Raw genomic sequence first — 24,144 nt, forward strand, 5'->3', positions numbered from 1 at the left:
AAGCAAACAAGTGAGCAGACAAACAAATAAAACTCTAAGTAAACAAGCAAGCAAACAAACAAACAAACAAAAGCCCCAAGGGTCAAATGAGTCTTGTTTATTTAATTCCTCAGTTTGTAGTCAGCCTCATAATTTGTGTGGATTTAATTTTTATTTTTTATTTTTTTTAAATGATTTCAGCATTGGCTGGTAATTTGTAGTCTGAGTGGAGCCACATGTGAACATTTGCTAGCTCAGCCTCTCTATAAATTTGCAGCACCTGGTAAAGGAGGGAAAATGGCTCAGCTAGAGGTGTTGATGAGAGCAACTCTAACTGCATGTAAGATCTATGCTTGTTCCAGGATCTATACAAACCTAGTGCAAGAAGCATGAGGCCTTGGAAATAGCTGTTGTGTTGTAAGCTTCAGTTGCAACCTCCAAAAATAAAATCAGAGTGCCTTTCATGAAGAATTAAAACAGTCATCTCTACCAAGCTACCAGAGGCAATAAAAGCGAAAGGAGTGAAACAGTTAAGAGTTGAAGATGTTTGTCACATGCTCTTGTTGGGGGCAATGTCCAATTTCACCCCACTGGAACTTTCAAGCTGGTCTTTGTTGTGATGGTACTTGAAGTAATGAGCCCACCTGGTATGAGGCTGAAGAAGGAGATCAGCACTTTGATGTGTAGTTACCTGTGATCCTGCCTGGCAAGTAAGCAAAGGGGAGAAAAAAACCCAAAGAAAGGAGGAATAAATCCCTGGCATGCTGACTCAGCACTTTCCACACCGTAAGCTTTGAACTGTACACACAGCTTCTGCACCTTACCTATGCTCCGTGTTCCCAGCTAGAAAGCACCTTTGTGTCATTTTTCAGCCTGTCAGCCTGCAGTAAGTCATTCCATGAGCACTATGAATCCAAAAGCCAGCTCTGGAGGTGAGGAAGAAGCCTCAGGAATGAGGAGCAAGACCCTGGGGGAGAGCTTTTGCTTGGGAAAGGTCGAGAGGGGACAAGCGATCCTTGTTGCCTACCTGATTGCAACCCTAGAGCTCACCTTCCTCTTCATGCAGACGGGAGTCATGCCTGTGAGTATGGGTTGTCCTGCTTCACATCTTGCCTTCAATGCCAGCCTATGTAGTTTTCCAGCAAAGTCAGAAGAGAATTTGCAGCAGGAGACACGAAAGTGTATTCCTACGTAGCAGGCAAGCTGTGACTGGGTTCAGGGTTTCCCCAGACAGTAAAAAATGGTTTATTATTTGTACTGCAGCAGCACCTAGAGCCCTTTCCTGGCCCGATGGCCCTGGGTGAAGCTGATGTTGTTTGTGTCTTCTTGCTTGCAGTGGGTGTCCTGGCTTTGGCTGGGAGAGAGTTAATTTTCTTTCGAGTAGCTGGTGTACTGTTATGGTTTGGATTTAGTATGAGTATAATGTCGATAACACACTGATGTTTTCAGTTGTTGCTAAGTCGTGTTTACACTAAGCCAAGAATTTTTCAGCTTCTCATGCCCAGCCAGCAGGAAGGCTGGAGGGGCACAAGAAGTTGGGAGGGGACACAGCCAGAACAGCTGTCCCAAACTGGCCAAAGGGATATTCCATACCATGTGATGCCATGCCCAGTATATAAACTGGGAGCAGTTGGCCTGGGGGAAATGGCTGCTCAGGAACTAACTGGGCATCAGTCGGCGAGTGGTGAGCAATTGCATTGTTCATCACTTGTTTTGTATATTCCAATCCTTTTATTATTATTGTAATTTTATTGTTGTTATTATTACCATTATTAATTTCTTTCTTTCTGTCCTATTAAACTGTTCTTATCTCAACCTACGAGTTTTACTTTTTTTCCCAATTCTCTCCGCCATCCCACTGCGGGGGGGGTGGGGGAATGGAATGAGTGGCTGCATGGTGCTTAGCTGCTGGCTGGGGTTAAACCATGGCAGTGGGAGAGTGACCCAAGAAGCAGGCAGCAGCAATCAGAGGTTTCAGATCAGAGGTGGGTTTTTCTGAGGGCATGATAAACCAGCTGTGAGTGGGAATCATTGCTTCTCATTTACTGGACTATTTTGTCTGGTTTCATAGAATCATTTATGTTGGAGAAGAGCCTTAAGATCATTAAGTCCAACTGTAAACCTAACACTGCCAAGTCCACCAATAAACCATGGCCCTAAGCACCACAGCTACACGTCTTTGAAATACCTCCAGGGATGGCGACCCAACCACTTTCCCTGGGCAGCCTGTTGCAGTGCTTGATAACCCTTTTGGTGAAGAAATTTTTCCTAATATCCAGTCTAAACCTCCCCTGCTGCAACTTGAGGACATTTCGTCTTGTCCTAATGCTTGTTACTTGGGAGAAGAGCCTGACCCCCACCTCGCTACAACCTCCTTTCAGGTAGTTGTAGAGAGTGATAAGGTCTCCCCTCAGCCACCTTTTCTCCAGGCTAAACACCCCCAGTTCCCTCAGCTGCTCCTCACAGGACTTGTTCTCTAGACCCTTCACCAGCTTCGTTGCCCTTCTTTGGACACGCTCCAGCACCTCAATGCCTTTCTCGTAGTGAGGGGCCCAAAACTGAACACAATACTTAAGGTGCAGCCTCACCAGTGGCGAGTACAAGGGGATGATCCCTCCCCTAGTCCTGCTGGCCACACTATTTCTGATACAGGCCAGGATGCCATTGGCCTTCTTGGCCTCCTGGGCACACTGCTGGCTCGTATTCAGGTGGCTGTCAACCAGCACCCCCAGGTCCTTTTCCACCTGGCAACTTTCCTGCTCTTGTGACCTCCTGGATCTATGATATGCCTGTCCACGCTTGTCTCTGGTGATGCCATCCCTTCTGGGGGATCTCTCTGCTGGTTTTGTGCCTCCAGAGGCAAACTGCTTTCTCCTTCGGGGACTAAACCAGCCCGTAGTGCCCAGAGCCTGTAGGCTGAGAGAGAGTTTATCTACGGGAGATCGGCATAGTCGATCACCACTCAGTTACAGGGGGTTTGGGGGCCTGGGTGCAGAGCATGTGCCAGGTAAGCAGGAAGATTGGGGCGCATCTGCACCTTCTGAGAGCTGAACCTGGTGGAGAGTTTTAAACAACTTTTAGCAGATGGCACAAAACAAAAACGTGAATCAGAAATAGCTGTCCTTTGAGCATACAACTTTTACATTTACGAAAAGGGGTTTTTTTTATTTAAAGGATTGAGGCTCTTCAAGGTGTGCATCTGCTGGTTTTGCAAGCTCACATTCCGGGTGTACCATAGAGATTATAAGTAAAGGTAATATTTTGCCCATGTTGTGCTTGCATTGATTCTGGCTTGCTCAATTAAACAACTCCAAGACCTTACAGCAGACATCTCCTGGGTGGTGCTTGGGCTGCCCCAGGTGCAGGGTCTGGAGGCTTGAAGGCTGCTTAAAATCTATCTCATCTCCTTCAGCAGTAGCTGAATATGTTCAGCTGTGTTGGACTGCAAAGGTAAAGGGGGATTCAGATTTGTCACCTGGTGCAAAACTGGTGGTTTGATCACATCTACCTGATCGTCATTAGCAGATAGTATGGGACAGAGACTTTTGGTCTTTATTAAGCAGCCTGTGTCTGACCCAGGAAAGATTTTATCTGTAGGTGTGGGGACTTGAAGGAAATGCTTGTTTGGACCCATAGTCCTCTCCACACAGACATTAAGCTCTCTATTCAGAAATATAGCATACTTCATTTCCTCTGACCTGTTGGGTTTTTTGGTGTTTTTTTAGTACTTGGCAAAGAGCCTAGGTTTGGATTCAGTGGGGCTTGGCTACCTCCAGACAACCTTTGGTGTCCTCCAGCTTGTGGGAGGTCCAGTTTTCGGAAGGTGAGTGAGAACAATTCTCATGACCCTTTTCATAGCTGAAAAAGGCCAGACGTTTTTGTACTTCAATAAAAAAAAAAATCATTTAGTTCTGGTTCACGGTCCTGTTGAAATGTTTGAAGATTTCATAAATGGGCAAGGGGAAAATAAATACTATAATTAGAAATACTGCAACATAGAAGCAGCCTTTATATTAACTTAGCTATGTTTTAATGACACACATTTAAGCGTAACAATATACTGGGAACAGGCTTAAACCATCAGAGTCCTCAGAGCCCAGATCCTAATGGCTTAATCCTGAAAACATTTTATAGCCATGTGTAACCTTAGTAATGCCTTGTGACTAGGAAACTTAAAAAAGAGGATATTTATTGACGTTAAGTAGAGCTGTCAATGAAAATAATTGAGGGTTGTGTTATTTCTGCAGCTGAATCTCACTGTGACTACATTGGTGTTTAATATAAAGCTAGACTTGCGTGAATCTTTAAGAATTGATGCATCTTTAAGTTCATCTATCAAAATAAGAAAAGGGTGGAAAATACTCACTTTTCTGCCTTTCCACCCCATAGGACACACATTCCTCTTCCTAATGAGATGTAAATGGCCCCAAAAAATTTGAATGACAGGGGAATGCATTCCCAAAAAGCAGAAAAAATTTGAAAGGGCAGTGTAATTCAGTGATAGGAAGCTAAAATGAGGCTGAGAAAAAATCTAGCTTTTCTTCTCAGTCCTGCCACTTACCAACAAAGTAATAAATGGATACAGAGCTGGAGTGTACCTCAGTTTTCCCGCATGGGATTTACCATTCTGGTTGATGTAGATTGTGAGCTCTACGGGATCCCCTGGTACATGGTGTGTAGGACTTTAAGGATCTGATCTCTAAAAGCCATTGGACGCTACCATAATACACATTTTAAAATTAATAACAATAACATTAAATTTTCCAGTGCAGCTTGGAAGAAAATGCATTCCTAAGAACAGAGGTGGTGTAAAGGGCCCAATTTGAACGTTTTTTCTATTAATATACAAAGCTAGAGTAATATTTCTGTTCTGGATCTGGTGCCATGTGGAATCTGGTTTTCCTCTGTGCCTGTCACTCACTAATGTCCAGAAGAGATGCTGAAGGGAAGGAAAATGGCAAACCAGACTCTGTCTGGGTCCGGACTCCCACTGGTGTAGATGGGACTGAAGGTGTATATTGCCAGATTGAAGTCAAAATTTGCAACATAGGTTTGAGATGAAAAGGATTTGCCTAGATGTGAGGCTGCTTTGACTTCAGTGTAAAGGTAGATAAAGAGAAAATGGGAAGGAAGGGGATAAGGAGAGAAAAATGTGTAGCTTAGGTCAGTTTTCCTTGTTCTTCTTGCCTGATGGTCCTAAACAGCCATGAGAAGAGGAAGCACTGAAGTTACTCTTAAGTAACAAAGCCAAAAAAGCTTGTAGTGAAACCTGGTCTTTAGGTTACAAACTGTTAATATAAACTTCCCTGGCTTTTGTGTAAACAGTGAAGTTTTGACCTGTACCTCTTCCTCAACACAAAGCCCTTTAATTACTTATGCTTAACTTTGTCGACCAAAGTTTGGCATTTTGGGGGGTGGGGGGTGTTTCTTTTACGGTAAGCACAACTAATTGCTATGCAAGGTAACATTCATCTGCTAACTGTAATATGCAACTTCAGTAAAATGAAGGAAGGAGAAATTGGAGTGAAAAACACTATCTAAGGTCTGTTTTATGGTCATCTTAGTCCCAGTTGCTCAGAACCCTTTCTGTGGTACTCTCTGACTTTGTCCAACTTAGGTCTTTATCTTGAAGTTGGATAAAACCTGAACCAAAATCTGGTCTGGCTGGTTTGGTTTTTTCCTCAAATAGAAGGAAATTTGAGTCACTCTTGGGAAGTCTTTACTGAATCTAAATAGAAAACTAACTGTTTTGGTGTTTTTTTTTAAGTCATGCTGAATAAGAAATTTTGCTTTGAACATCCTCTGGAAAGAAACTGGAACAACTTCAATTGCCGTTGAACCTGAACTAAAAATTAGCTAGCCTGATACCCTCATCTGAACCAACTTTAAGAGTCAAGAAGTAAAATTTGAGGGTGCTGTGTGCTCCAAAGTGATAATATTTGAATGAGTTACTGAGCTGAGCTGCTGTAGCTGCCTCTGCCTGTGGCTGGTCTTCAGCAGCTCTGAGATAAACCACATTTATTCATTGAAATGCCAGGGGAGGAGACTTAAGCAAGCACATATCTTGTCCTCACGAGGGGTCTGGAAATGGACTGTGGCAGTTGCTGATGCATTGCCCTGTTACACCAAAGTGGCAGTGCCTGCATTCCCAGGTGGGCAGCTGGTGCTTCAGCACTGGTCCTTGCACGCCTCCTCCAGGCAAGACTTCCAGTTTGGGGGGGGGGGGACGACGACGACTTGTTTTGGGGTTTTTTTGCAAGGCAAAGTTTTGTATGGCTGGTAGTCAACAATGAAGAGAGGTTGTCCAGTGCTCAGGCCCAGTGAGCTGCACTCCTCTGAATATCTAGTCCTCTTTTGGGAACTGAGCACATCTGAGAATCTGATCAGTGCTTCCCATGGTGGATAAATGAGGGTGAGATGGCTGTGCAACTCCATCCATCTGGGGTGCATCACGCTTGTAATGACCTGCATGGTCCCAATTCTGATAACATTGTACCATTTCTGACCAGGTTTGCAGATCAATTTGGCGCCCGAGCAGCATTAATTCTCTCCTGTGCATCTGGAAGTGCCTTCTTCCTGCTCACGTCCATCTCTACCAGCATCCCCCTCCTCTTCCTCTCCAGGCTGCCAGCAGTGTTCATGCATGGGCTACCAGGTAAGGTCGGTCAGAGCTGAGGGGCTTTCCAGATTATTTTTATTGCCTAATTCCTCTCTTCTTGCTCACATTGCTGGAAGCCAACAGGATCAACAACATGAAGGAAGGCAGGAGCGACATTTGATGGTCATCAGGGTGAAATGGTGAGAACATGAAGCAGAAGGTGTATTGGTTATGGAAAGCAGGGCTAGTAGCCCATAGTCCCAAGTCTGTCCTCCTGTATGATCTTGAGCAAATTGTTTGGACATGGGTGACAATCAGTTGCTGGCAGCAGTACTATCCTAAACTTCACAGCTACCTTCTTGCAACCAGGGTATTTTCTAGGAGAGCTTCTCCATTTCTCCTGGTAAAATGAGCATATTGGTCAAAATGAAATGTGATTACAAAAATGCCTTCCATTACCCACCAAGCTGTTCTGCTTTAGTTAGCCTTTCCTATATGCTCCTAGTGAAAACCATAAACAACCTTTAGCTACTACAAGTGCATGTAACTCATGCAACAGGACTCAAGTTGATAGGGTGTTAAGCCTCTTCTTGCCACTTGTGAAGTGGTTTGTTTGAGCGTTTTTGGTTCCTACTACTGATGGGCTGAACCAATTCCACTCAGTGGTGTGCATGAACATTTGCCGTGGGGTTGCAAGGACCATTTAGTGGCAGGTGCTGTTGCTGTGGCCTAAAAATGTGTATACCTGCTGCCCAGACCCTGTGACAAGCTTCTTTCACGGAATTTTTTTCCCTGCAGGTGCTCAGAAGCTTATTACAGACCTGACTACTCCTTCCCAACGCACTGATGCTTTGGGGAAGCTGGGTCTTTGCTTTGGAATAGGCATCATCATCGGCTCTGCCCTGGGAGGTGTCCTCTCCACCAAATTTGGGTGAGTGTCCCACTTGTTCGGTGTTGGCCTTGTTGCAACTATTGAGGGAGCTGCTGAGGGGTATTTTGCCTCCACCCCCTGCCCAACTTTTAATGCTCTCTTACTGCTGGTGGCAGTAGAGGATCGTACCAGAACTCAAAATTTTGCTTTCCGTACTGCTTCAAAGAACTACTTCCACTGTTTTTAAGGAGACCTTGTTGAAAATCTCACCTTCCGTCTACTTAAATTGACTTAAAAACAAGTTGAAGTGAGAAATGGAGTCTGTCTGTCTCCCAGCTGTCTTTTAGGAGCTGAGTGTGCTGAAAAACAGCGAGCACTGCATAGTCTGCTTTTAAGAAACAGCGTTGTACAGCTGAGAAATGGAAACTGGAAGCAGTGTGAAACTTGTGAGGAAATTGGTGTGCTTGGGGGATGCTCAATATAGAGCAAGACCTTGGGAAAGGGGAAAGCAAGCTTGGGACAATGGGAAAAAAGTGTGAGGAGGTCTAGCTTTGTTACAGCAGGACGAAGCACGTGTCTGCCACTTCCCTGTTTCGCTTTCCACAGCTTGGCACATCGTGGCAGGCTGCCACCTTCTCTTATGTGCTGCAACAGGAAAGAAATGCCCGATTGTACTGAACTTACCGGTCGCTGATCATTATTAGTAAAGGAAGCTCAAAAGCTGTGGTGTGTCGGAGAACTTTGCAGGCAGGGAATTGCACATGGCTGTAATCTTCCTGGACGATTCCCCTGAATTTCTCTGGTGGTGATGGGGGGGGACCCATCCCTTGTGAATTTTTGGGTGTTTAATTTGTTCTGCTTCTTTTATTATGGACACTTACTTCTGCAGATTCAGGTTAGCATGGAAATAATTTTTTTTTCAACCTTTGTGAGCATTAGAGCCGCTCTACAGCATAGGACGGAGGTTAAAGATCATTAGGGGAAGCTCTGGTTTTCAGGAATGGGGCTTGTCCTGAAAGAGATCAGCATTGCTGGCAAGAGTCAGTGTCTGCTCAGTGTCACCGTCGGTCTGCCCACCAGTGCTGCCTGCAGCTGCCTCTCACCACCACAGCCACCCGCGGCCGCCTTACCAGCATCTGTCCCACCTCCCCTCATGTGTACCACAATGCTACCTCATTAAAAATCAATTTTCGTGAACTTCAGGCAGCTAAGTCAAATGTCATTGATTTTTTTTTTCATGATCCCTGTCCTAGCACCGTAAGCACTGCGGACTATATATGGTGATATGTCACCTGGGCATTTTGCATGGGGCACACTCGGTTATGGTGTGAGGCATCATGCATTGCTCTCTGAACCCTGTCGTGTGTCCACATGCATTCAGGTGCTGCAGTGATGCTACTTTGTGTCTCAAATCTTTGCCAAGGTTAATTGAGTAGAAGACTTTAACCTTGCAGCCTTAGGGAGTAGCCCCTGAAAACTCTGCGGCAGTACCTTGGCAGCGTTGGGCCCAATTAATTGCTGCAGACAGCCTCAGGAGTTTTCTTCCTCTTGCTTCAAGCCTGAAAAGCTTCTGGCCCTTACACTTTGTGCCTGCAACATAACACTGAGGAAAGCGAACGTTGCCCGTAGTGATGGGAAAGGAAGGGACCTGCACCCGAAAAACTCCATGGCTTTTGACTTTCCCACGGCAGGGGTTGTTTCCCCTGCATCCGGCGGAGGGCGGCTTCGGCTCGCAGTTGGTGCCTGGCTGCCGGAGCATCCCATCGCGGTGGTTTCGAGGCTGTACTTCTGTCCTGTAGCAGGACTGGGGAAAGCAGCCTGTCTGCCAGCGTTGTCCTAAAAGCTGCTTCGTCACCCGCTGTTCAATAGACCAATCTCACCCGCTCGGGAGAGAGATTGCTTTTTTCTGCGCAGGGTGCTCTGTGGACTTTCCACAAATCAAGCACACCAGACTCATCAGGTGTGTCCCTTTTATACAGTAACAATTGCACCTAATTTATTAAACTACTCCTACCTAATACATATTGAAACTATCTAATGCATATGCATGGCATTACATAACCACGACACATCAGATGCCTTCTCTGGATGCACGGGGGTCTCAGGTGGTCTTCGGTGGTTGTTTGAAGAGGTATCCCCTTCTCACTTTGACCGCTACGTTGCTCTGTATTGGGTCAGTGGTTCATTTTCCTGCCAAGAGAGTTGCACGATCAATCAGGAAGAACAGAAAGGATCAGAACTGGTGCTCCAGGTGAGGCACCATTAAACAGGAAGAATAGAAAAGCTCAGAATGATCTTGGCTATCTAACTTAATTTAAAATGGGGCTTTCTAATCTACCACAGGATTTTGTGTATCTGACATCACCAGCAGCATTTGGTTTTCTCCATGAAGATCTGTGCATCCCCCTGGAAGGATGGCAGGAATTCCCATCAACAAGGGACAAACTCCAGCGTGCTGGCAGGACCCTTTTGACCACCCTGGCATGCAGAGGGTTGATTTGATTTTATAAACAGCAGCTCCAGGCTGAGAAGGCCGCTCTGGGTGCTTGGTAGCAAGCTTTCTTGCAGCCAGATCCCGCCTTTGCTTTGACGCTGTGCTTAGCTCTTCTGCCAGATTTCTCTGGAAAGATGAGAGGGGCAATCTACTGATTTTAAGTGTTTTGACTAATATTGGTGGTGAGTGGGAATTCAGCCCTGCAAACAGATGAAGACAGCTATGTGCAACGAACCAGCCCCCAGAGCATCCCCAGCACCTCTGGCTGTGTCTGTGACACTGACCTGGAGGGAAAGGAGTGGGTGTTCCATTATGGACATACCTGAGGCTCCTTGGCCTTGTTGCCGCATCCCACAGACTGGCTGTTAATCATCCCTCCCCGTTTCCCACGTTAGTACAGGAAGGTTCCAGCTGTACTTGGAGCTGCGTAATCGCTTCCATTTTTTTTTCATAGAAGAATGACCCCATCTCCTGCCTTTGAAAATAAGCGTTTCTGCTGTGTCATGGAAGAGCAAAGCTGGAGATTTCTGTCCACTCTGCATTCTTCGCTCTCCCTCACCACAAAGCTGGCCAGCATTCCCCGTCCGTTGTTGACAGCATTATTCATATGTTAACAGTGGTTTATATACAAGAGAGGGGGTAGAAATCAGTCTCAGTTCCTCAGCTGATGTCATTTTGGTATTATTCCATCGTATTGTATTTACCATTGATGTACTTGACCTAAAGAGTTGGTCTGTTGTTGTTTTCATTGTTGGAATAATATTTGTCAACCCTTACTATTTAAGGGAGCCCCAGGGAAGTCGAATGGCTTGTTCTGATTTGCATAAGATTTTTTGGATGTCCAATCCTGACCTCAGCTCCTAAGCTGTAGCCACCACCAACCAGCTCCAGCCCTTCCTCTTCCTCTCTCTTAAGTACTACGCTTTTCCCTCATGTTTTCCAAAACTTTGAATGAAGCTGTAGCAAAGGAATTGAGACTTTTACTCAGACTGGACATGCTTCATCTGTGGAATGTGGCTTTGCCTTTTGCAATTAAAGGAGCTGCTCGCCAGCTGGCTTCACCTTACTGAATTTAATTTCTGGAGACCTTGCTCTTAATATATAGTCCTGTCCACTCACCTCTGTACAAACAGTGCATACAGCTGTGAACAACATGCTCTCTATGGGCAGGGCGATGGTCAGGCAAATTTACACCAGCTCAGGATGAGGTATAAGCCAATTTATTAAGATATGCAGCTGTAATCTTAACCATTTGGAAAGTGTTTTCATGTTTGTGTGCTTTTTTTTTTTTTTTAAATTGGTGTTTGCTGGTCATTGATCAGTTGGATCAGGATTGTGGATATAAAATACCTAGCTTGAAAATAACTCCTGTAGTTCAGCTGAGGTCTCCAGGTTCTTGGAGAGTCTACAAACTTCAAGACAGCTCATCCACAAAAGGTGACTAAGAAAAGGAGCTCAGTTTGCTCTCTGTACATGTTCACCCCTCCCTGTGCACTTACTGCAAAGCTGTTGGGGGACCACAGGCTGCAGGTGAGTGTGTATCCCTGGAGAGAAGTGATTTGGTATTTGTAGTAGACTTTTCTGGCAGGACTGTGGGTGAAGGGTGAAAGAAGGCGGCTGGATTAGTCTTCAAAAGTGGAAAGATGAGCCTAGGTAGCTAATTACAAAGATTTCATCCTTTCTTCTGGAACTATGATTAATTGCATTTGGCTTCTTTCTTCTTTCTTTCTAACAAGGACATATAGAAGCTTTGCTGCATGACCCAAGATTTGTTTGCTTTCTATGGACAAGGAGAGGTTTCTTCACTTTAGTGACTCAGCTGTAGGCTTAAATCTCTTGGAGCAATTATTCTTTTGAACTTGGGATTTTCCTGGCCAAACCCCTTTCGTTTCTTATTTAATATTATTACAGCAGGCTTTGGGGATAGGTTTTTTTGTTGGGTTTTTTTTTTTCTCCCCCCACCCCTACCCCCCCCCACCCCCCCCCCCCGCTGTGCTATTATCCTTCTTCCTCAAGGGGAAAAGAAAGAGCTTGTTTGCCTGGAGTAGGGAATTGCATTTCTTTCAATAACCCATTTGAACAATGTCCTCTGGCAGGGAATTTCTCATCGCTTTGCAGCAGAGTGGAGAAACTGTGGGTGTTGAAAGGGCTGAAAGTTGGGAGCTGGGAAGGCGGGTAGGAACATGGCAAAGGGCGAGAGGGTTGTGCTCCATTTCAGGACAAAGCAGGGCATTCTGCTGCTGGGAGCTGCTCCTGCTGCCTTCTAGCAGAAACCATGGTATTTCTCTGCCTGGGATGATGTTGGTCGGTTGAGCAGCATGTATCGGTGACGCTTGTACAGGCGTTGCTTTGTCCTTTGTATGGAGGGACTCTGGGGAGAAGGAGGTGGTGTCTGCCTGCCAGCAAGTTATCCATGAGCTGCAAGGTGCTCTGTCACTGTCGGTCAAGCTCTGTGATGCCTTGGGAGAGATGGGGAGGGAATAGCAAATGGGCTGTTTGTCAAGGAGCTGATGGTTTGGGGAAGGCGCAGAGGACCTCAGTTGTGGCCTTCTGCGAAAAATAAAACAAAACAGCATCCAGAGATTCTCTTTCTCATTTACTCTTCATGACAAAAATCTTAGTTTTGGAAGCCATGGTCCCACAGATTGTCTGTAATCTTAACCAGGTCTGGATAGAGGATCATGCACATACACCCTCCACAACTTGTTGGTTCAGAGTTCAGGTCTAGGGCAATTTTCTCCTCCCCTCTATTCCCAGCACCAGAGCTTTCTAGTTCTGATGACTTGTTTAACCTATTCTTGAACCTGAGAAATGCCTCAGTGCAATTTGGGTGGCGTTTGCCTAATCTTAGATGCCTACAGCGGAGACAGTTACACCTAAATCTGCTGTCCAGACTCTGGAGAGGCACAGGCACTTCTACAGTGCCATTTACCTCCTCATGAAGCAGTCCTGAAACGGCTCAGAGGACAGTCTGCTTAGCAAGATGTCAACCTGAGTCCCAAAACACTAGCTCTGGCCATCAACACATTGTGCCTGTGGTCACAGTCCTGGAGTTTGATGCTGGACTGTGAACGTACCAGAAGTCATCAGGGCGCAGGTCCTGAGCAGTTTCCCCTGTCTGTGCTGTCTTCATGCAACAGACAGGTCTGCACTAAGCTCATCCCCGGCCCTTCCTTCCTGCAAACCTGTACCCCACCTACCACTTCTAGGCCACCGGTTTTAGATTTGGGTCCGCTGGCTTTCTCCTCTTCACCCATCGGAAGATCACACTGACACTGCAAAGGTGCCCTCGTTCCCCCTTTGCAGACCCGCAGTAAACCTGGCTCTTCCATGCTCTCCCTACAAACCCTGCTCTGAACTTCAGTGGAGGGAGGCGTGATGGTGGGGCTGAGAGCTCCTCCTTGTCCTTCACCCATAGGTGGGGCCCTTTCCCAAGGGAGGAAGAGTGGGGTTCAGGGCAGGAGCCAGCAGCTCGTGGGAGGGAGAGCCCATGCCTTGTGGCTGCCCTGAATGATATGGGGTACGGCTGAAGAGGGCTGGGCTTGGGTTGAGCTTATGGGATGCTGGTTGGCAGCCCCTTCCTTAGCCTTGTCAGGAGCTCCCCATTCTCCTTCAAACCCCTCATTCCCACTTAGCTTTCTGCACGGATTTGGTGGGAGGGCTGTGACTGTGGCTGTGCTGGCTCATAGGAGATGTCCACCTGCCCCTTCTCCCCACAGCACCTTCCTTCCTCCTGGGCATCTCTGCCCTTTTGGGTTAGCTGCTTCATCTTCCCAGGGAAACCATGATGAAAAGGCATTTAAAAAAAAAAAGGGGGGGGGGGGGGGAGAAAGTATCCAGAACTTCCTTCTGTGGCTGGTTTGTGCTGCTTAGACAGAGAGCTGAGGTTTGGGGGCTGATGAGAATTGACTTGCGCCAGAGCCACGGGAAGAGGGACTCCTGGCATGGTTTGCCTGGTGTCCCTCCCTGGGTTGACAGCGGTTACCCCAGCAGACAGACGGTTAGGAAATAAGGGGGGGAATATCTGAGGGGGGCTAAGGAAATTTCCCCACTGCCTTCGCCAGCTTTCATCATGCCTGTGTGCCAGGGGAGGCAGCCCTGCCTTGCCGCCCCATGCCTGGAGTCAGAAAGTGAGGAGGCGGTGGGAGAGCGAAACCCTGTTTTGCGCACGTGGTGGCTAGATCACAATCAAAAGTGTGTATGTTTGTGAAGGTACCTCTGCTAAATGATTATGTATGTTTGAACACCGCTCCCCTCAGCCGATGCTTTGAAAGCGCTGGGTTTCTGTGCGGTGCCCTGCCTGGTTGGTTGTTAGCTGTGTTTCTACAAGGTGTCATTGAGGGGGTGGCTGATTTTTCTTGTCAAGCCAGGCTTAACAGCCCCAGATAATAAGTGTAAAAAATGAAAAAAAAAAAAAAGAAAGAAAAAACCTCAAACCCCCAAACCTGGAATTTTATGGAAAGGCAGAAGGCATTTTGGGTCTGGCCTCGTTAGCAGAGGCAGGGTTGGAGGGCTGAACATGACCCTCTCCGTGCAGGTTGCACAATGAGGCAGTGTCTGCTCATGACTCACTGGAGCTTCATCTGCTCTTCCCACTCCTGGAATATTTCATGACTGGGCAGCAAATCCAGCAGTATCTCTGGGGATTGAAATCCAGGGAAATACTGTTTTCTTTGTTAACAGAAAATAGAAAGCACAGAATAGGCTGTGGTTAAGTCCCTGAACTGGGATTTGGGACTTGGCTCTGCCGCAATTTGCCTGTGATGTGAGTAAATCGTCCCATCCCTCTGCACTGGTGTTCCTCATGCATAATATGGGGCAATGAGATGGTTTTTCCTTCCCTCTCCCAATACATTTACAATATTGCTATTTAGATTATACGGCCTTTGGGATGCAGACTCCCTCTATCACGAGGTGTGCTCATGCAAATATCTACTACCTCGGAGGAACACATCCAGTTTTTCCTGGATGTATCCTTCTCTTCATCCCCTGCTGTCCTGGGCAGGCAGAGTCTTTGTAAGCCCAGCTACCGTTCAATTTTTTGGGCTTGTTTCTTTTTAAAAATTGTTTATCAAAAGGAAGTGCTAGCCTTTTGCTGTTTCAGAAAAGCAGCAGAAAAACCGAGCTCAGCCAGCCATAATGCTTGGGGGGGGGGAGTGCCAGAGGTTGGGGGTTGAAGTGCAGGGCTGCAGAGCTGAGCCCAGCAAGAGCTAGCAGAGGGACCTGGAGGGCAACGTGGGGTGCCACAAGCTTCCTCTGTTTGTGCCTGCATGTGTTCCTATGGAGAGCTCTCTCCTTTACATCTCCTAATCCTTTAGATTGAAAGGGTCATGCTTACAGTTAATTCTGATCTGCTTCAGTGAATGAACCCAGGCCTGTGGTGAGGTTGGGGCAGGAAGGATGTGGTGCCTGTGTGGGAAGGACTATCAGACAAGGGTGGGAGGGAAGGTCGGGATGAACGGAAATGTGTGGATTTGGCATGTGAAGGGTGGACTGGGAGGAGTTAGGACTTGGGGAGCTGAGGAGTGAAGCTCTGCAGGAGAAAGGCTTAGTGCTTTTAGATGTATTGGGTAATCTGGGGCAGTAAGATTGGGCCATCAAGGGTATTGGGCTGGAAAGAAGTATTATTTCCAAAGTGGACCTTCATTCGCCACGGGGGAAGAAAGGGGACAGCACATCCACTGCTCCTGCTTTCCCCTGTCCTCCTCCCGCCTGAAACACGGCTGCCGTAAAGGATGGGTGGAAAAGCAGTCCTTTTGGAGGAGCTTGCGGTTGGGTATTAAACCCTTCCTGGTGCTTCTCTTGGCCATTGCTGCTGGATCGATGGGACGAGCAGGAGGCTGCCGGGTGGATGCGACAGCCCGTTGTCACGGGGTGCTGGTTCACGGTGGTCCTGGGTGAAGGCCCGGCTGCTCGGACGGGGTGCTCAGAGGGAAATAAAAAGGGCATGACCTTTGCACGAACTACACCAGCTTCCATGGCCCCACCCAGGGTTTTCGTTTCCTTGCAGTCTCTTTATGAAACCCTGCTCACAGCCACTCCGCCAGCCATCCAGAGCCAAAGGTATGTGAAGCATTCAGGCAGCGAATGCAGCCAGAGGGCAACGGAGTTTCTGACTGGCCATCTCCAGGCTAACCCCAGCACTTGCTGGGGCTTGTCTCTTTAACCTGACAAATCGTGGGTTATCACAGCCAAGGGAGAAGGTATTTCCAGCATCAGAAACATTCTCTGTAGCATTCAGATTGCAAGCTCCCGACCGCGCGGGCTGAGCCCTGTGCTGTGCCAAGTGGTGCAGCAAACGCCCTTCAGCGCCGCTGGCAAGCAGAGGTGCTGATCCAAGAGGAGGGCCATGCTAACGGCGTGAGCCGAGAGGCCGGTCACCATGGTGAGGGTCTATCGGTGCACAGGGCACAGCACTGCGTGTTGAGCCAGCAGTGGCTCTGTGCCATAGCACACGCAGAAGCACTCCCAGTTAGCCCAGCCGGCATTTGCAGGAGGCAGGGCAACGTGCCCTGTAGGGCTGTATCCCATTTGGGGGGATACGGAGCAGCAGCTCTGGAGGAGTATCATGTCTCATTGTAGTTAACTATTGCTTGGGAGGTGGCTTGGATGGGCTTGGAGAGACACAGACCCTATGCGTTCATCAGAATTATTTGCTTTGCTTTACAAACACATAAGGGGCCCCACTCTGCTCTCCGGTTGCTCTCTAAAGCAGAAGTGCAGTGATCAGGCTTTCCAGAAATCACCGTGATTTTCTTTCAGTCTCCCACTTGGGGATGCCTAACATGGATTTTCAGAGGATAGGAATTTAGCACTTTTGGAAATCTGGTCCGTTTAAGGTAGTTCAGCATCTGAAAACTTTGAATATTTTTTAGCATCTGAGGTTTTCTTGTTTACTTGTTATTATAGCAGTTCTTGCTTTGATTTTAATTTATTTTTCTTGGTGGAGAGGGGATTATACATCTAATCCTTTGTGGTCTGTCTCAGTCTCTCTGCCTTCTCGGTCTCACTAAATGTGCCTTTATTCCGTGATATCCTAGGCTGAAAATTTTGGACTAATTACTTCTTCACAAAACTTCACTGAGAATCCTTTTGAAATCTGCACCATCTTTATTTTTATGGGATTTGGTTCATTTGTCTTTTACCCCAGGGTATGTGATCTGAGACATACTGAAGTCATTGGAAATGTTTCCTTTGAGTTTGGTTTTAAATCAAGCTCTGGGTAAAGAAATTTGTAGAGGAAGGAAGGAAACCTCCAGAAACCTAAAAGTTTCCTGCAGGATATTTCTTTAAAAAACCCATATAATTAGAAATCCCCCTGGAAAACCCATCTGGGGAGCATCTGAGCAATGCTTACTGGAGACCAGAGTCTTAAATGCTGTTCTCAGACTTCAAAAAAAAGGGGGATGAAACACAGTAATGGTTATTAAAGCTGAGGATGCTCATGTGTCAGATGTTAAAGCATACTTCCTACAGAAGCTTAGAAAGGCTCTTTCCTGATATAAAGCTGTACAACAGATTATCTGTATTGTGTGTGATGGGTTTCTTTCCCTCCCTTTTCCAACTGCCCAGACACAGTTGGATATGAGACAGATGATGGATCGATTCTTCTGGCTGATGTTTTCCAGTGTTCTCCTGGATGTTTCCCAGTCTTCCAGGAATTACTTTTCATGGCAAAAGGAAACCTACTTCTAGATGGACCTACTGATGTTTAGAAAAGAAATTTTGAGACCATTTGTTGAAGAACTCCTTTAGAGTAACCGGAGGAGCCTGTGGTTGGTGACATCAGGCTCACACCTCACACTGCACCCACACGTGTTCTCATTGCATGCGATTACACGGTCTGGGATGTGTAATTGCCTGATTGTAATCTGTCCACCCTACGAAAGGTTGCATCATTTTGATTTTGCCTGGGTGCTGCTTGGCAAGCACTTTTCAGATGGATTCTCTTGGCCCTTGAAGGATTCATAAAGTTTTTCCTGTGCTTTTGTATAAAGCCTGATTATTATTTTTTTAATTTTTTTCTTTCTTGGGGATGGAGGTTCAGCTGTGTCAGGGAAGAATTTGCAATAGCTAGAAAAGTACATCCATGGCGCAAAGCTGCTCTGAATAGCAGTGGAGCTAAATTGTTTGAAAGGTTTCCAAAACAGAAACACTGCCTTGACTATTACAGCGTCCGGTGTGAGCAAATCCCGTTTGCCTTTCTCCAGCTGTGCCAATTCATCCCATTCTGTGCCGATGAGAGGCCGGGTGCCCACCGGAAAGGGAAAGCAGTCGAGAGCCATGTGCCTGAGTCACCTACCTCGACCTAACAGGACTCAAGGTCAGATGATGCAAAACTGACTGCCAAATACCTACCAAGAATAATCCAGCTAGGAGATAAGGCCTCGCCTATCTGCAGGTCTGCCCTGAGAGGGGGACGCAGCAGCGAGCTCGGCGCCGGGCAGCGGCGGCACGCTGTGAGGGGGAAAGCGCAGGAATGCAAATGGCATGCTGTAACGGGGCAATGAAGCCACCTGATGGCACGCCCAGGCACTCTTTTGTTGTGGACGAGGATCTATTTCTGAACTTTGGAAATGAGCCATCCAAAAGTAAATGTTTAGTCAGCCTCGCAAGCTGTCTGAAATGCACGACATGCCTGTGACAGGGCGGTTTTATGGGGATGGCGCTGACCTACCTTTGCCAAATGTGATTCTGCTATAAAGAACACGTACATTCAAAAGAGACAGTAAGGTGTGGGTGAAGTTTCGTTTTCTGCCCTAGAGAACTGAGCTGTAAGGGAGAAAAGGGAGTCTGCGGCTTCTGCAAAGGCTCATAAAGGGCACGGGGGGGGAGCTTTCGCCGTCATGGAGCTTGTGCCCTTCAAAACAAGCCCTGACTCTGCGGCTTTGGCACAAAACTGAGGGTCGCTGTCAATATTTGGCTTGCGGGCACGAGTGGAGCCACTTGGCTTTGTGTTGGGGCAGGCTTCTTGCTTTGGCCAGGAGCTGCAGCTCTAGCCCGCGAGGGCAGGCAGAAGGCGGAGCAGTGAAAAGTAGGGCTTGGTCACAGTGCTGGGGATGCCAGAGCCACTGGAGCAAATGGGAACGTGCCGTCAGACACCGAACGGGATCTCCACCTGGAGTCAGTGATCCAGGAGCATGCAGCTAAAGCAGCAACAGCGAGCTGTGGAGTGGGGCAGGGTGGGCCCACGGCAGGGCGCTAGGTGGTGTGGGGAGAGAGGGCACCGGCAACCCAGCACAACAGCTTGGCCAAAGCTCGGTTGAGAGTAGACAGCCAGATCTCCAGGCTTTGGCCGTTGGAGACCTGCAGCTCAGACTGTGTGACGGTTGGGTCTGGAGCTGGGTTTTAGTTCATTTGGGAGAAGAGCGAGTTACAAAATGTGGATCTGGGTTCAGGTTACAATTCTGCTCCCCAGGGCTATTCCAGGTGTTCAAATGGAAACTTTTGGCCCAGGCCCATCTCTAATTAGGCATATTCTTTAAAAGTATTTTCCTTCCTCAGCTCCTGTGCCCTTGGCTTGTCTCCACTAGCCCTCTTTGCTGTGCTAGAGCACAGTTTGCTGGGTCTATTAATTGAACTGTTTACACACCTGGTTTCCTGCAAGAATAGACACCTAGCTCCTTCTTTTGAAAAGTCTAGCCCAGAGGCTGTAAACAGGAATTGTGCTATGTCTGGAAAAGCTGAACTGCTGCTTATCTGCACTCCCTCCGGCTGTGGGAGCAGCAGCAGCTGCAGACATGGGTCAGTTGAGCATGGAAACCAGCTTGCACACTCTTCCCACCAGTCCTGTCCTCCCACCCAGCTCAGGTCCTCCAGCAGGTGAGGAGCCACCTTCTTCGCAGGGTTGTTCCCTTTTACTGTGACAGGAGGATGACAGGAGGGGCGTCACCTGGCATTTGGGTCAGCTCATATGTATATTTTGCCTAGTATGAAACCTGGGGGTGTCATCCTGGAGTTATGTCCTGTGCAGGACTGCTGATGGGACCTTTCCTCTCTCGTCATGGCTTTGCCTTCCAAGGTTAGTTTCTGTCCACGCTCCCCAAAAGCAGCGGTGGGTTCATCACCCCTTCCATTCTTCTAGTTACGGCTGAGGGGCATTTTCATAAGCCATTGTGTGGCTCAAAGGATGATTGTGGAAAGAAAAGGTTGGTAAGGCTTGTGTGGTGCAGATCAGATGAAATGGTCCCTCATGGCCTCTTTGGGCTTAAAATGTATAAGCATAAACAAGTGCCATTGCACAACTTTAATTTCAAGGTATAAGAGGAGGAGAAACACAGCACAAAATCATTTGGCTGATGCGGTTGAGGATTTCTGCTTCTGAGTCAAGCAGTATTGGAAAACCCCATAGAGCTTCTTCAGAGGCTGAAACAGACCTTCAGACTCTGCTGGGGAGTCCCTCTTCACACCAGTGTGCATTCTGTACTGCCTTAAAATATGCTGATTTTGTGGACATGCTGTCTGCTTCGAATCCCACTTTGCAGCCGTTGTTTTACGGGGTGACACTGAGTTTTATTTATTTTGCTGCTTCATTTCTTTGCTGAACATTACTTGAATTTCATCTGGAAGATACCAGCTAACCTCTGTGTAAGGCCATGAGCTGGGAGGGCTGGTGTACTGTGCTGTTGGTGGTCCACAGGCTATGGAGTGCGAAGCTGATGCGCTGGGCCTTGGCATCTTTAACTTTCTGTACTTCTTGAGGTTTCGGAAGCACTGTTGGTGAAGGCCCCTGGAGGAGTACCCCCCAAGGCAGGCCCTTGGGAAGGGGCATGCAGATGCCTGGGCTGGGAATAGGGAACAGGAAATCAGATGCACCTTAGGGCAAAATTTGCTATCCAAATTCCAGTCCGGCTAGGAATGGAAAGTGCTGCTCTTCCCAAAGCACTGGGATGGACTGGAATTACTCCAACAAGCCCCCAAAGGGGACACCAAGTCATCCAGTGGGGAATGAAAGAAGGCGTGATATTAGCGTTTGGGTGCTCGTGCTGTGGGAGAACTCCGGCAACACTGTCCGGGACCGGCACAGCTCCTAATCACCCAGCAAGCAGTGACTTTGTCGTTGAACTTTATGTTGGCATGGATTCCTGCTTGGCTGCTGAGTGTTGGTTATATGCCATAAGTGTTACGAGCTGTAAGGGCTGGGAAATCTCAGCTCTGGAAAGAGGCCCGGAAGGACAAAGGTGGCAGGTACTTTCATCCAGGCTTGCATCAAAACACTTTGCAGAGGAAGAGGAGAGGGCTTACGCTATCACCCCTCTTACCTTTTCCTCCTGCATAATCGTGCCCCTCTGCCAAAAAAAGAAATCGGGGCTTTTGCTAGAAACCAATGGCTAGCTGGATCCAGCGTGAAGCAGCATGACCGTTCGTGCTGCGCTCTGTGCTCCTGCTAATGGTATCAAATCAAGCAGGAAATTATTTTTGGAGCAGCGAAGCATGTTGAAACCCAGCAGAAGGCAGCTGTTTGCGTAACCGGAGTTGTGGGAGAGCTGCCTCCCTTGTTGCCAAGCGCTTGACTTCCTTTACTAGTGAGAAACGGTTTCCCCGCTCCCGGCAGCGTGAGCAAATCCCCTTAGGCTTGGGAGGCTGGGCTTGGTCCAGCATCCCTCATTCCTGTAGCGCCTGCTTCACCCCTCTGAAAGTCCCTGGACACTTTTCTGCAGGGGCTTGGAACTACCTGATGCTGACTCCTTAGACCACTGCTCAGCCCTCTCCTTAAAAACAAATGACCTGCAAAATAAAGGTTTTTGTCCAGAGTTTCAAATGCATTTTGGTTAACTCTCAGCGGAGGTCCACATCTGGCAAACGGCCCATGCTGGAAGTGAAACATTAGTTCTGCCTCAGTCTGAGCATCAGTGCCAAGTTTTTACACCCTGGCTGGGTTTCCAGCACCAGTTCAAGTGCCCCGGTGGTACCCACAGTACTTGGGCTGCCTTTGCAAGGAAGCGTCCTGGCATGTAGCTCCTCTGGCTGCACCTCAGCAGGTCCTTTTCAGTTTGGCTCTTCCAGCAGCTTCCAAGTGTCTAACAGTGGCTTGATTTTTTTTTTTTTTTTTTTTTTTTTTTTTTTTGGCTGGGGGAGCGTCTTGGCTGGCATGCTGCTGCTTTTTCACTCTCTGGCAATACCGTTTGTACCTTTTCTTTCTGCACTGTCACTGCAAACTGGTGCCCAGGCACTAGCCTTGCCTCTTGGAGGTGGCTCAAGCTGCATGTACCTTGATGGACCTCTTAGGCAAACAGGTTTGTTTGCTTGGCTCTTATACCCTCATACCAGACCAGAAATAAATCCCTTCAGTCCTACAGTGAAACGTTGTGTCCTGTAAAATAGCATCATTAACGTGGGTTGTAGGATTGCGTTAGCCAGAAAGAATGAGATAAAGCCACGGCTGCAGAGACGGCAATTGACCCGGTGCAGATGGGGCTTAAATTCCTGCCCCCAAAATGCGATGTTTCTGCACAGAAGGGAAGGACCAAGCCAGCGTGGAGAGGTTTCGAAAGCTGCCATGGGGGTATAAAGCCTTTTTTGTTTGCGGACTTATTATGTCATTCCTCAGTCATGGAAATGTCGCCCCAGAAGAAAGACTTTTTCACATTACTGCCTGTTCTGGAAGAGTCTCTCCCTGATTATTCATGGCCACTGACTCCTTCAGCCATGTGCCACTTTCCTAAGGGCTGTAGGGTGGAAAGAAATTCCCTGACGCAGTGAAAGGCAGGAAAAAATCCAGTGCACCCAAACTGAGTCAGTCTGAAGTATTTATGGCTTTCCAGTTGGGTAATTAAGCTCTCATGCAGCCCAGTTATGGTTAGAAAAGGTGTCTGTCTTGCACCGGGTTGAAGTTTGTTACCGTTACATGAGTGTACATTGGCAATGAAACCCCAGAGCTGGGGTGATGAGCAGGGCTATTTCCATACTAAAGTCTTGGTGAAGTAGATTAAAAATTAATTTTTAAAAAAAGCTGTTGTTTCATTTCATAGTAGCCTTTCAACATAAGCACTTGATGGTTTCTGCACAGTTTGGTAATAGATGATGGAGACTTTTATTTTTACCTGTCCCATCCACGCCTAGGATTGCAGCTGTCAAATATTTCACTGTCCAGGGCTCTTTAGTGTCTCCTGGTTTTAGTTGCAAATCTAATTATTGTCCCCTTGCCATTTAATTGCTCCCTGTGGCATCACTATGCCCTGCATCTTTGGGTTTGCATCCTTCGGCCTGGGAGGGAGGCAGGATGGGGTGGGTGAGCCCTCAGAGACCTCCCAGGTCCATCCCACCTGTACTCCCTGCCCTGCCTTTCAGCTGTGTTTCTTTTCTTTGTGGTGCTAAGCTGACCCTTTGTTGGCCTATGTCTTTTGTGCCCAAATGAGGGGGTTAAAGAAAAGCAGTGGAAACCCCCTGTTTGGTGGCTGCTTTAACTGGTCCCTCGTGCTTTGCCTGCTCCAAAGCCATTCTATGGTCTACAGTGCTTCAGCCCAAATTTCTTGAGACTTAAACTGAAGCGTTTACTAAGTTGTACCCCAAAAGGGAATCACATTTCCTGACAATAAAATACTATTCATCCCATAAAATGAAGTTAGTATGAGCCTTAGAGGCTAATATTCCTGCAATGCAAAGGAAGGAAGCAGCTGCAGAATTTGAGGAACAGTATACTAAATTAATCTTTTTGAAACCACTCAGGTAAGTCCTGTTTCCTCAGATGAATGCCATAGTTATGTCTGAAGCGGTGCCTCTATTTCTCTGCTGATATTTTACCAAAGGGTAGCTGTAGGGAAGGGTTTAATTTCTTTTGTCGCCTTATCTCTGGGAACCACTTCAGTTCCGTTTCAGTGACGTTCTTGTGAAGCGTAAGACTAAAAAGGGTATTATTGTCTCTTTGAACTGCCTTTTGCTCTGAGGAATGAGGATATAATTGTAACATAGGAAGGGCAAACTGAACATGTTCAGGCTTGTCCTGCCTGATCTTTCCAGTTTCTTTTCTTTTTTTTTTTTTTCCCTTGCAGCTAGCACTCATGATTGGGATTTTCCAACCGATAAAGTCTTGGCTAGCCTAGGGGCTAATATGCTCATAGCTAAACGAACTCTCTGGACGGCTGCATGTGCGGTTTCTTTTGATGCCAGCCAAGACCAGGGTTGACCACTTTATTTGTGTTTGCCACCAGAGCATCAATCTCTCACTGTTCTTGTCTGCAGGATGAGCGCAGAGAGAGTCTT

General features: G+C 47.3%; 1 protein-coding gene across 2 annotated transcripts in view; it reads left to right on the plus strand.

Annotated features, from left to right (window-relative positions):
• The first annotated feature begins 554 nt into the window (after nt 1-554).
• Nucleotides 555-24,144, plus strand: part of SLC22A18 (solute carrier family 22 member 18) — a 62,939-nt gene continuing 39,349 nt past the window's right edge. The window contains exons 1-5 of one of the 2 annotated variants that reach the window (XM_049821101.1): nt 555-689; nt 860-1,060; nt 3,705-3,802; nt 6,489-6,634; nt 7,376-7,508. In XM_049821101.1, coding sequence (XP_049677058.1) covers nt 878-1,060; nt 3,705-3,802; nt 6,489-6,634; nt 7,376-7,508 — 560 coding nt within the window. In that variant the 5' untranslated portion in view covers nt 555-689; nt 860-877. Of the gene's footprint in view, nt 1,061-3,704; nt 3,803-6,488; nt 6,635-7,375; nt 7,509-24,144 lie in introns of both variants that reach the window. The other variant, XM_049821102.1, reaches the window with a different exon arrangement.

Source organism: Accipiter gentilis, chromosome 17, assembly GCF_929443795.1.
Source record: "Accipiter gentilis chromosome 17, bAccGen1.1, whole genome shotgun sequence".
NCBI classification, from domain to species: domain Eukaryota; kingdom Metazoa; phylum Chordata; class Aves; order Accipitriformes; family Accipitridae; genus Astur; species Astur gentilis.